The 13605-nt window shown below is 45.6% G+C and overlaps 1 protein-coding gene across 12 annotated transcripts in view; it reads right to left on the bottom strand.

The window, feature by feature from the left end:
- Window positions 1-894: 894 nt before the first annotated feature.
- LOC135104927 (synaptotagmin 1-like) overlaps window positions 895-13605 on the bottom strand; it is an 88903-nt gene continuing 76192 nt past the window's right edge. For all 12 annotated transcript variants that reach the window (XM_064012689.1, XM_064012693.1, XM_064012699.1 and 9 more), the window contains 3 exons: window positions 13421-13554; window positions 2435-2642; window positions 895-1663 (listed from right to left, as the gene is read on the bottom strand). In XM_064012689.1, the coding sequence (XP_063868759.1) occupies window positions 2439-2642; window positions 13421-13554 (338 nt within the window). In that variant the 3' untranslated portion in view covers window positions 895-1663; window positions 2435-2438. The remainder of the gene's footprint in view (window positions 1664-2434; window positions 2643-13420; window positions 13555-13605) is intronic.

The following is a 13605-nucleotide window of genomic DNA, read 5'->3' as shown; positions in this document are numbered from 1 at the left end:
GAGGGGGGAAAGAAAAAGAACAAGAAAGGTTGTCACCCTTGTCTTAGTCACTCTAATCACTGCATGGGATCACTCCGCCCGTAGTGGGCCATGCTATCCCCGCTGGCTACACCCGTAGCCGTTATAGGTCACACCATTCTCTATCTGACCACACCTTTGCTGGTCACACCATTCCGCGTGGCCACGCTCCACAGCCACCGTGAATCACGCCATCCTAGCCACACCATCCATGGGTTATACCATACGGTTAGGATGCACCACCACAACAACAAGAACAACAACAACAATGTGGGCAATCTGTCTCCCTAATTACCGAAAAAAAGGTGATTTCTTACGTATTATTTTTTATTAATCTTATTATCTTTTTCTCCTCCCTCCCACCCCTCCCTCAGACCAGAGAGAGGAGAAGGGGGAGACGTTCGCACTCAACACCACACTATCATTCACGTGAATGAGACAGAGAATGAAAAGAAGCAGGTCGAGACAGAAAAATGTTCTATAGTACGTATATACATGGTAAATGTAGGTATCAGGAGTTTATGTGAACAGGTAGACAGACAGACAGACAGACAGACATGCAGTAAGGGTATATTCAGATACCTTTTCCCTTCCCCTCCCCCTCATCCTTCACCTTCCCATCACACCATACCGTGGTGGGGTACGAAGGTCAATGCAAGGCTCATAGATTCATAGTATGAGGAAGAGGGTCAGGGAGATGGGAGGGAAGGGTGTGGCGCGGCGGGGAGTTGGAGGCATGTGATGGAGGGAGAACCTTACTAAATATCTCCTGTAGGGATGATGGAAGGGTGGCCTCCTTCCCACTCGAAACAGACTCTTTTTCTTTTTTCTTGTTTTCTATTTTCTGATGTTTTTTTTTTTTGGTGGGGGACAAAATTATTATTTCGAGATTGGAATCACTTGAACTATGTTGTCTAGAAATACGTAAGACTGGGAACAATTTGATTTTGTGAGTATAGAGACCTGGATGAGATCTGGCAGGCATGCATACCTGTACAGCTGTTGACAGACTTTGGGATGTAAAGAACTAGTACCATCTCCAGGATTTGAATTGAGGTCTCACTGAACCATTGAAAGTTGGTCTGTCTCGTCGATGGGACTGCATGGGAAGAAATCACATTTTAAACCCCTTTTCCCGCATGCGCCTTGAACCTGGAAACACTTCTACGCAACCTCAGTCAGTCTCTTTGGCTTAAAGGATGACAAGCAATGCGCCCTGGATACTGCGCGAGCAGTGTCTTCAGTGACGCGCAGGAACAGTAACAATAATGATGAAAAAAATTATGTTCATCAGAAAAAAATTACTTCTGGACTACGAGAAAAGAATCTACGTTGACTTTGCTGTACACAGTTTTGTTTGTTTTAGTATTTATCGTTGCCGAACTAGGCTACGTATAGTTGTAACATCCGGCAGGCCACGATTTATCTTTGCTAAGTTATCATCTACAGAATTCTAAGTAACACAGGGAAGGAAGAAGGATGGGAAAGAGCGAGGGGAAGTGTGGTCATGACTGATGAAGTCGTAGATAAAACAACTCGCGAGACAGGATCGAAGTGTGGCCTAAACCTCGAACTGCCGCCAGCAAATCCACTCTTCCCCAGCGGGGCCGACGAGAAGCGAGTGGCTGGCACTGCTAGTCACACCCTGTGGAAGGAACAGGTGGCACTCAGTTTGGGCTGGAGTGTTTCTGAGACCTAAGGATGGCGTCATCACATGTGAAAAGGCAATTGTAAATCATAAGTTTTATATTTACAGGGTATTTTTATGGATATGGACCTTGCGTTGGGAGAGCATAACCATAGCACTGAAGATAAAACTTCAGTTTCTTACTATGACAGTATATCTGTACGTGTGTTATAAAATAAAGATAAATGCAACGCTCTCTCTCTCTCTCTCTCTCTCTCTCTCTCTCTCTCTCTCTCCCTTATATATATATATATATATATATATATATATATATATATATATATATATATATATATATATATATATATATATATATATATATATATATATATATATATATATATATATATATCCTGTCAGACCACCAAGCAGTTACAACAGTCATGCCCTTTAGTTTCTGTTATTGCAATCACTGACCTCTTGCAACACCCATATCGTGCTGCCGTCACCACCACAAGCATCACTCACACGCGATCATTTTGTTTCACCACAGTCACCACCACGGTTACAAATGCCATGCTACTCTTACACACTAATTCTGTTGTCGTCGTCGTCGTCGTCGTTATTGCTATCGCTGTTGTTGTTGTTGTTGCTGTTGTTGTTGTTGTTGTTGTTGTTGTTGTTGTTGTTGTTGTTGTTGTTGTTGTTGTTGTTGTATTAAACGTGATATAATTGTGTCAGACACTAAATATATGCTTCGATCATGAAAAATAACATCTTACATCTTACCTCTTTATTTCTGAGTAAGGATGGCATCAGCCTCCTCTGGGTCTTTGAGGGTGTGCCACTGGGCGATGGGGCGTCGAGGGGAAGCCAGCATGTCCGACCAATGACGCAATTCGGTTCCCGACGCGTTCATACCCAGTACACAGCGGCCGATGGGCTCGGAGGTACCGATGCGATCGTAGTCCACCACGGTTACCTGCAGGTTCACCTTCTGCAGGGTGGAGAGGAAGTGGTTAGTAATGGACGGCTGAGGCAGGAAGTGTAGTAGACCTTGACATTACAAAGTGTCATCTACATAATATTCATCTCTCTCTCTCTCTCTCTCTCTCTCTCTCTCTCTCTCTCTCTCTCTCTCTCTCTCTCTCTCTCTCTCTCTCTCTCTCTCTCTCTCTCTCTCTCTCTCTCTCTCTCTCTCTCTCTTCTAAGAGCAAGAGGAACCAATGCATCACTAGACGTCGAGTCCTTCTTCACGAATGTTCCAGTTCAGCGAATCATTATTTATTTATTTATTTTATTTATATTTATTTTATTTTATTTTTTATTTTTTATGTAGAAGGGGCACCGGCCAAGGGCAACAAATCTGCAATAAAAAAAAGGCCCACTGAGGTGGCTTTTTGTCTCAAGAGTCGAAAGCAGTAGTCAAAAATTACAGGAAAGAGTTCAATTCATAGGAATGTGGAAATACTGAAGCAGGCGGGGAGTTCCAGAGTTTACCAGAGAAATGGATGAATGATTCAGAATACTGGTTAACTCTTGCATTAGAGAGGTGGACATAATAGCGGGTGAGAGAAAGAAGAAAGTTTTGTGCAGCAGGGCCGCCGGAGGAGGGGAAGCCTGCAGTTAGCAAGATCAGAAGAGCAGTTGGCATGAAAATAGCGGTACAAGATAGCATGAGATGCAACACTGCGGCGGTGAGAAAGAGGCTGAAGACAGTCAGAGGAGAGGAGTTGATAACACGAAAAACTTTTGATTCCGCCCTGTCTAAAATGGTGGTATGAGTGGAATCCTCCCATACATGTGAAGCATACTCCTTACATGGACGGCTGCGGTGGTGAGAGAAACTGGCGAAGACGACTCAGAACGACTAAATTCATAGGACCTGTTTTAACTAGAGATGAGATGTGAAGTATCCAGTTTTGATTTTAAATAAAGGACAAACCGAGGAGGTTCAGTGTAGAAAAGGGGGACAGTTGAGTGTCATTGAAGAAGAGGGGATACTTGTGTGGAAGGTTGAGTTGACAGATGGAGGAATTGAGTTTTTGAGGCATTAAACAATATATGTTTGCTCTGCATCAATTAGAAATTTTAGAGAGATCAGAAGTCAAGCGTTTTGTGGCTTCCCTGCGTGAACTGTTTACTTCCTGAAGCGTTGGACTCCGACGAAAAGACGTGGAAAAATGCAGGGTGGTATCATCACCACAGGAATGGATAAAACACGAAGTTTAGTTTAGAGGATCATTGATGAATAACAGGAAAAGAGTGGTTGACAGGACAGAACCCTGAGGAACACCACTGTTAATAGATTTTGGAGAAGAACAGAGACTGTCTACCACAGTAGCAATAGAATGGTCAGAAAGGAAACTTGAGATTAAGTTACAGAGAGAAGTATAGAAGCTGTAGGGCGGTAGTTTAGAAATCAAAGCTTTGTGCCAAACTTTATCAAAAGCTTTTGATATGTCTAAGGGAACAGCAAAAACTTCACCAAAATCTCTAAAAGAGGATGATCAAGACTCAGTAACGAAAACCAGAAGATCATCAGTAGAGCGGCCTCAACAGAACCCATACTGCCGATCAGATGGAAGGTTGTGGAGTGATAGATGTTTAAGAATCTTCCTGTTGAGGATAAATTAAAAAAACTTTAGATACGCAGGAAATTAAGCAATAGGAAGGTAGTTTGAAGTGTTAGAACGATCACCCTTTTCTAGGAACAGGATGAATGTAGGCAAACTTCCAGCAAGAAGGAAAGGTAGATGTTGACAGAAAGAGTTGAAAGAGTTTGAATAAGCAAGGTGCAAGCATGGAAGCACAGTTTCGGAGAACAATAGGAGGGACACCGTCAAGTCCATTAGCTTTCTGAGGGTTTAGGCCAGCGAGGGCATGGAAAACATTATTGCGAAGGATCTTAATCGGTAGCATAACGTAGTGAGAAGATTGAGGAGATGGAGGAACAAACCCTGAATTATCCAAGGTTGAGCGAAGAGTTCAGCTTTCGAATTAGATGAAATGGCAGTGGTGCCATCAGAATGAAATAAAGGAGGAAAAGATGAAGAAGCAAAGTTACTGGAGATGTTTTTGGCTAGGTGCCAGAAGTCACGAGGGTAGTTAGATCTTGAGAGATTTTGGCACTTTCTATTAATGAAGAAAATTTTGGCTAGTTGAAGAACAACAGACTGGGCATGATTACAGGCAGAAATATAAAGTGTATGAGATTCATGATATGGAAAGCTCAAGTATCGTTTGTGGGCCACCTCTCAATAGTGTATAGCATAAGAACAGGCTGTGTTAAGCCAAGGTTTGGAAGGTTAGGTTGAGAGAAAGAGTGACGAGTGTACACTTCCATGCCAGACAGCATCACCCCTGGTATGCGCTCAGCACACAAAAAAGACGGGTCTCTAACACGGAAGCAGTAGTCATTCCAAAGAAAATCAGCAAAATACCTCTTCAGGTCCCTCCAATTAGCAGATGCAAAAAGCCAGAGGCACCTCCACTTTGGGGGATCCTGAGGAGGGATTGGAGCGATAGGGCAAGATGCAGATATGAGACTGTGATCGGAGGAACCCAATGGAGAAGATAGCATGACAGCATAAGCAGAAAGATTAGAGGTTAGGAAAAAGTCAACAATTTTTAGTGTATATCCAAGACGGTCAGGAATACTAGTAGGGTGTTCCACCAGTGGCTCCAAGTCATGGAGAATAGCAAAGTTAACAGGATGGTCAGTAAAAGGAGAGGAAACCCAAAGCTGGTGGTGAACAGTGAAGTCTCCAAGAATGGAGATCTCCGCAAAAGGGAAGAAAGTCAGAATATGCTGCACTATGGAAGCCAAGTAGTCAAGGATTTTTTTTATATTCAGAGGAGTTAGGTGAGAGATATACAGCACAGATAAATTTAGTTTGAGAGTGACTCTGTAGTGGTAGGTAGATGGTGGGCACAAGAGCAGGTTAAGTCGTTGCACACTTAGACGCTTTGGATTGAAAATGAGGATAGAGAAAGTAGGAGGGAACAGAAAAGGGGCTACTGTCAGCTGCCTCAGACACCTGTGTTTCTGTGTTTCAGTGAAGGAAAGAAGATGAGGTTTAGTAGAGGAGAGGTGGTGTTCTATAGATTTAAAATTAGACATAAGTCCGAGAATGTTGCAGAAGTTAATGAAGAAAAAAACGTTCAGTGAGGTCACAGCTGGTTTATTGATAAGTTCACAGCACCCCCTGATCCAGTGCTTCAGACCTCACTTGGAGTAATTATCGTTTCGGCAGGTGTCTACTGCCACCTTCTTGCATTATTGATCATGCACACCACGACGACAGCACCCCTAACTTGGACATCCCTGAAAAAATGTTCCGCTACCTCCTCGAATGCTGCACTCAATAAACACCCTTCACCTGTCCCAGCAGAGAAATGTATAGACAAGTTGATGGTGTTGATATGGGTTCTCCACTCGAAGTGCTACTAGCAAACTTCTTTATGGGCTGTGTGGAAGAGATAATCTTCAAGAAAATAAGGAAACCAGAGAACTACTGCCGATATATTGAGGACATCTTCATAAAAAAAAAAAAAATGAAGAAAGAGATAGAACAACTTAGATACTGCCTCCAAGAGACATTGGGACTAAACTTCACCATCGAACACACCGTCAACGGAGTAATATCATTACTGAACATACATACTGATAAGATAAGACCAAGAAACCACAACGATACAAGGATTCTACCATCGCAGCGTACATACGAAGGTCACCCACTCATTGTAGTACTCGCACGTGGAGGCAAGTCCATCAGTAAATAGAACGCTCTACACAAGTGCAACTACATAAACAATGACTTCAGCAAAAAAGACGTAGATAACCAAACAAAGATAATTATGGACCGCTAGCATTAGCAAGAACAAGCTATGAGAGAGAAAGAACCCATTGATATATTTTAATAAACTCTTTACATTAGCGCCTACAAAGAAGAAAGAGTTACGAAGCAAATATTGAAGAAGAACATCACACAAACTGACCCTGAAAAACTCCTGAACCTGATCATTTCTTGTACAAAGAAGAAAACAAGCCATCTGCTACTCTAAAACAGGCCCAGCATGACGAAAGGACAACTTCAGCAATCACATGTCGTCAACATGTCCACCTGTAAACAAGGGAACTGCGAAGCCCTCCCCTCCCACCTATGTCAGCATGACTACAATGAAGCTGTCCAGACGCCTCAGCTATCAACTCGCGTCAGGCTCCCCGAAGAAACATCTGGAAGAAGAACACAAGTCACGGCTAACAAGGAAAATATTAGAAAAAAAACATAGAAATCATCACGACCTGCCCCGACGACAAGCGTGCAGTGACTGGCCAGCCAGCTAGTCTATCCACGCTAATCCTCGTGGATCCCCAACATGCTAAGCTTCCTAGGTGTAGGACCGGCAAGACTCAAAGTCAGGTTAGGTCAAGCACCTGGGAGCTGGGGGAACCCACGAGGCAGCAATGAGTCTCGCCTCGACTCTCGTCTCGCACACCCGCTCGCTCCAGGTGCTGTACAACCAACAATAAACCCAAGACTGTGGTCTGTGTTTCCCTCTGTGTCCTTAGTGTAGAGAACACTACAGTTGGTGACCCCTGGAATGACGCCGATGACGACCACATACGACATGCGTGACGTTCCCACCTTCACGCCTGACGTGGCCACATGTTTTCCTCACCTCGAAGAGATTTGGGATGGTGTGGCGATACGCGTTCTGGCGACGGCGTCCTACCAAGCAGCGTGGCAAGGGGCACACGCCCCCCCTCCCGTGGACAACGCAGCACTAGCGGCGGCGCAAGAAAGCAACCAGGAGCTGCGGGCCCTGCGGGAAGGCACCACGGCTCTACAGAGACTTCAGTGTCTCATCCCGGACTACCCCTCGCAGCTGTGGTGTGATGTGCCCTGTCCCGCCCGAAGCCGCCCGCTCGGGCACCACCTCCTGCCCCGCCGCCGCCCGCTGGTGCACCACCTCACGCCCGACGCCGCCCGCTGGTGCACCACCTCACGCCCAACGCTGTCCGCTCCTGCACCACCTCCTGTCCCGGCCCGCCGCCGCCCGCTGATGCACCACCTCCTGTCCTGGCCCGCCGCCGCCTGCTTGGGCACCACCTCCTGCCCCGCCTGACGCCGCCCGCTCGGACACCACTTCCCACCCCGCCGCCGCCCGCTGGTGCGCCACCTCGTCCCCGCCGCCGTCCGCTGGTGCACCACCTTACGCCCGACGCCGCTCGCTCAGGGACCACCTCCCGCCCGCAGGTGCACCACCTCACGCCCCGCCGACACCCGCTAGTGCGCCACCTCGCCGCCCGTCCCCGCAGCGCGCCCGACCCGCCCCGTCCGACGCCGCCCGCTCGGGCACCACCCTCCTGCCACAGCCAGCCGCTGCCCGTTCAGACAGACACCACCTCCCGCTGCTGCCCGCTCGTGCACCACCTCCTGTCCCGGCCCGCCGCTGCCCGCTGATGCACCACCTCTTGCCCTGGTCCGCCGGCGCCCGCTCGTGCACCACCTCCCGTCTGGCCCGACGCCGCCCGCTGGTGCACCACCTCCCGACTCGCCCAGACGCCGCCGGCCCCGCCCGACGCCGCCCGCTGGTGCTCGTCCCTGCCTTCGCCGCCTGCTCCAGACCGACCTCGCCGCCTGTTCCGGACTGCCCTCGCCTCCTGCTCCGGACCGCCCGCGCCTCCTGCTCCGGATCGCCTTCGCCATCTGCTCCGGACCGCCCTCGCTGCCTCGCTTGCCCCCGTGGGTCACCTCTCCCTTTTTTTCTCATTTCGTGGGGGAGGGGGTAAAGTAGTGAATGGCCAGCCGGCTAGTCACTCAACGCTAATCCTCGTGGATTCCTAATATGCTAAGCTTCCCAGGTGTGGGACCGGCAAGACTCAAAGCTAGGTCAGGTCAAGCACCTGGGAGCTGGGGGAACCCACGAGGCAGCAGTTAGTCTCGCCTCTACTCTCATCTCGCACACCCGTGGCCGCTCACCCGGATATTGCTGTACAACCAACAATAAACCCAAGACCGTGGTCTGTGTTTGCCTCCGTATCCTTGGCGTAGAGAACACGACAAGTGCCTTACCATCCTAGAAATCGCTGTACAGTACATCAAGGAAGATGAGTCGAGCCTCAGCATCCAGTCAGAAGCCTTGAAACACCTGCCTAGTATAAGTACAACGGTGCTGCAGAACAACCAATCACAAGCCGAGACACCGCGCGCGGGAGGTAGTGGGCGGCCTTAAATACCAGCCACTCGGAGCAGCTCTGAGGTCTCTACAGGAAGGTGAACACGAACCTTTGTATACATGATGAAAACGCCATCTATAACTTTGTATCAAAATCCCGCATGGTTAATTATGTCAGCAAATAAATATTCCCCTTATCCTGAAAAATGTATCACGTTAAAATAGTCTATGCCATAATCTGAACCCGAAATCTCTGTAAATATCATGTAAGCGAAACCTATATCAATGTAAAAATCTTTTTTTTTTTTCCTAGTCATAAAAATACTGCATTAGGTTAAGATATATTATACCGTGATGCATCTCCTATTTTTCCAAGGTATTTTTGTACTTACAATCTGCATAATCCTCTTTTAGAGATTTTGGTGAAACTTTTGCTGTTGCCTCAGACATATCAAAAGCTTTTGATAGAGTCTGGCACAAAGCTTTGATTTCCAAACTACCCTCCTACGGCTTCTATCCTCTCTGTAACTTCATCTCAAGTTTCCTTTCTGACCGTTCTATTGCTGCTGTGGTAGACGGTCACTGCTCTTCTCCTAAATCTATTAACAGTGGTGTTCCTCAAGGTTCTGTCCTGTCATCCACTTTCTTCTTATTATTCATTAACGACCTTCTAAACCAAACTTCTTGTCCTATCCTATACGCTGATGATACCACCCTGCACTTTTCCACGTCTTTTCATAGACGTCCAACCCTTCAGGAAGTAAACATTTCACACAGGGAAGCCACAGAACGCTTGACTTCTGATCTTTCTAAAATTTCTGATTGGGGCAGAGCAAACTTGGTATTGTTCAATGCCTCAAAAACTCAATTCCTCCATCTATCAACTCGATACAACCTTCCAGACAACTATCCCCTCTTCTTCAATGACACTCAACTGCCCCCCTCTTCTACACTGAACATCCTCGGTCTGTCCTTTACTTATAATCTGAACTGGAAACTTCACATCTCATCTCTAGCTAAAACAGCTTCTTAGGTGTTCTGAGACGTCTCCGCCAGTTTTTTCTTACCCCCTCTGCTGCTAACTCCCTACAAGGGCCTTATCCGTCCATGTATGGAGTATTCTTCACATGTCTGGGGGGTGTTCCACTCATACTGCTCTTCTAGACAGGGTGGAATCAAAAGCTTTTCGTCTCATCAACTCCTCTCCTCTAACTGACTGTCTTCAGCCTTTCTCTCACCGCCGCAATGTTGCATCTCTAGCTGTCTTCTACCGCTATTTTCATGCTAACTGCTCTTATGATCTTGCTAACTGCATGCCTCCCCTCCTCCCGCGGCCTCGCTGCACAAAACTTTCTTCTTTCTCTCATCCCTATTCTGTCCACCTCTCTAACGTGAGAGTTAACCAGTATTCTCAATCATTCATCCCTTCCTCTGGTAAACTCTGGAACTTCCTGCCCGCTTCTGTATTTCCACCTTCCTATGACTTGAATTCCTTCAAGAGAGAGGTTTCAAGACACTTATTCATCAATTTTTGACTACTGCTTTGACCCTTTTATGGGACTGGCATTTCAGTGGACATTTTTTTTTTATTGGATTTTTGTTGCCCTTGGCCAGTGTCCTTCCTACATAAAAAAAAAAAAATTGTACTCCAATGTATACACTATAAAAATAGCATCCCAGATCGCCCTGAAACTTTTTTTTATACCTTTCTGTATTTCTATTTTTTCTATGTTGTATTTGTCCCCTACCTGCCCTTGCTCCTTTGTAATCTTGCTTTCTTGAATAAACTGTTAAACTGTTAAACAGCTAGGAAATACCTGACTAACGCCGAAACTGCTCTCACCCTCCTCTATTCTAGATGCCAAAAGCTGGGCCTCAAGCTCAATCTGAATAAATCAAAGGCAATGTCCTTTGGGGAAAAGACACCAGAAGTCCCCTATCACTACGGCCGGAGTTGAGATCCCTTGGGTCCACCAACACCAATACCTCGGTGAATGGTTGGACCACAAGTTCCTATTCAGAAACCACATCAATCATCTACAAAGCAAACTAGCCTCTAGAGTAAATGTCCTCAGATCATTCAGGAGAGGAGGTGAATCACTAGGGATAAAGATTACCTTTTACACACATGCTATCCGTTCCATGATAAATTTGCCTTACTTTTCCTCCTCCAAATCATCCCACACCCTAGAAATAACACAAAATCAAGCCCTTCGCCTTATCCTTTCTGCTCCGAGATGGACCAAGTCCCGCTATCTCCACGATGAAGCAAACACACTTTCCGTCAAACACAGGATCATGCAACTGACCACTGGACTTCTTCCCAAGATGACTCGATCACTGCGCCAATACCCAACCCCAAGAAAAGTGCTTGTACCTGTAAGAATCAACCTCCGACCTCTTCACCAGCAAGACATGGGCGCGAAGTGCTGCCAAAATACTGACCACACTAAACATGACACATATCTTCCACATACATGATACACCACACCCGGAATATTCAAGCCCTGTTCCTTGGAGACCACCACTTCCCTAAATTGAAGACAACTGGCTGAAAAGAAATCCAAGTCACACCATATTCCTCAAGAATTCAGGGCAATCACACTCAGTCATCTCACACCTCTTGCACACAAATATGACTTGACACTCTGTACAAATAGATCAGTCGACCCTGACACCGGAACCGCAGGCGCAGCCTTCGTCTCCAGGAACATAACTAGTTAATGACGAGTTTCCACTGGAGCCTCCTCTCGTCAAACAGAGCTTGTAGTAATCACACTCGAATACATCGAAACTGTTAAGCCACGCAGTGCCGTCATTGCTACAGACTCCAAAACCGCTCTCCAGACCTTAAAGAAACACACCAGAAGACAATATGCACCTGACAACACACAAATACAACACAGCACAGACACTCTAAGAAGCGGGCACACGACTGAGCCTCACATGGATCCCAAGTCACCCTGGGATCCAGGGAAACGAAGAAGCAGAAACAGCTGCAAAAAAAAAAAAAAAAAAAGAAAAAAAAAATGCAACTGAGAAAACCAGCATTGACATAACGGAACCTCAGAGTCTCATTCTCATGAAGAGCAAATCAGTGAAGCAAATAAAAACAACCAGGAAGCTAGAACAAGATGCCGAGGTCACAGGAGATCGCCTTCGGCTCTCTCGTATACACAAGCGACAAATCTCAAACCTCTAGACTTGGCCGACTAACCTACCAGCACAAACATTTAAATATACACATAGGATCGTTCTGGGATACTTCTCACCAGGTGAAGTAATTGCAGACATTGAGGCACCACCTTGCGGGCACTACAACCACAACACACCTCTCCCATCCCTGCATTATATACTAGAATGTCCTGCAACGGCATCTATAAGACAGAGAACAGAAGATATCCCAAGTCCAAAGAGCGCTACAGCCCGCGAAGCTGTGGCAAAAATAATTCTAGACATACCACCTGCCGAACTACTGAAGCTGGTGAGCTAACTCCACCCCTATGTAACAAAAAAAAAAAAAAAAAAAAAATTAGAAATACAAAAACCGACTACAATCTCTAGAGATCATAAAATTTACGTGTACATGTGAAACATCTTCAGAAATAAAGAGGAACGGATGAAACATTGGAAGACGAAGTGATTCATGAAAAATGGATAAACACTGAGGAACAAAAGATCCGTTGAAAAGAAGATTGAAAGAGGAAATTAAAACAACTCATAAGTAAAGTGACATGAAAAGGAAAGAAGCTCCGAAAGAAGATTTACACATAATCTAGAACAGTGACAGACAAAAACGGGACAACATCCAGAATACTGAGACATAGGGAAGCCATGATGAAGTGGATGCATAATAACGTAAGAACATAAGAAAATAAGAATCTGCAAGATGCTATCAGGCCTACACGTGGCAGTCCCTGTATGAAACACCTTCCCATTCCCACCCATCATCCCCATCCATAAATTCTGCTAATCTTTTCAGTTTCTAATGACTCAGCACTAACAACCTAATTAGTGAGTCAACAACCTGATTACTCAGTCTATCTCGAATTATAAGGTAGCTTGGGAAGAAGGTTAAATGCCTGAGGAAGACAACTGTGGTCCAAGAAAATATAACCACATATAAATGCAGTAATTATAGAGGGAGTAGTGAACTTAATGGATCTGGAAAGATGTGTGAAAGAAATAATAAAATATATATGAGAAATATGATATAAATATGATGAATATGGAAGAGAAGATTTGTGATATAGAACACCAATAAAACTGTATGTCATATTCAGCGTGTCCTAATTTTACACAAACAAAAAAATTAATCGCTAAGAATAGAAACAATGAAATGATTAATTAGGGATCCAAAGGAGAAAAGTTGAAATATGAATACAGAGAATAAACTATACTCAGTACTCTCTTTTGAGTTGGGCAGGTCTGCTAATTCACTAAAGGGACCACAGAAAAATCCTGGCTCGACACAATATTTTGCCCATGACAAAGAATAGAAACGTGAGATGAGTAGCGCGAGACATGAGGTCTTGGGTGTGCTGGGTGACAGACACCACTGACGGGAGGAGGGACTGAAAACAAACTCACCTGGATCTGTTCGAAGGGAATTTCAAACGAGAACGACTCGTTGTAGTAAGGGTTGAGGGTGCACTTCTTAATGCTCGTCTTTTTCTTCTTGAGCCGCTTGCCATTCTGGATGAGGCAGATCTTCACGTATGGATCTGGAAAGCCGATATTTCACTCAGTTTGGGAGCAACGTGGTTACTCTCTCA

The sequence above is a fragment of the Scylla paramamosain genome, chromosome 11 (assembly GCF_035594125.1).
Source record: "Scylla paramamosain isolate STU-SP2022 chromosome 11, ASM3559412v1, whole genome shotgun sequence".
Classification (NCBI taxonomy): Eukaryota; Metazoa; Arthropoda; class Malacostraca; order Decapoda; family Portunidae; genus Scylla; species Scylla paramamosain.
The sequence above is the reverse complement of the archived record's forward strand: the minus strand, read 5'-3'. Positions and strand labels throughout refer to the sequence as shown.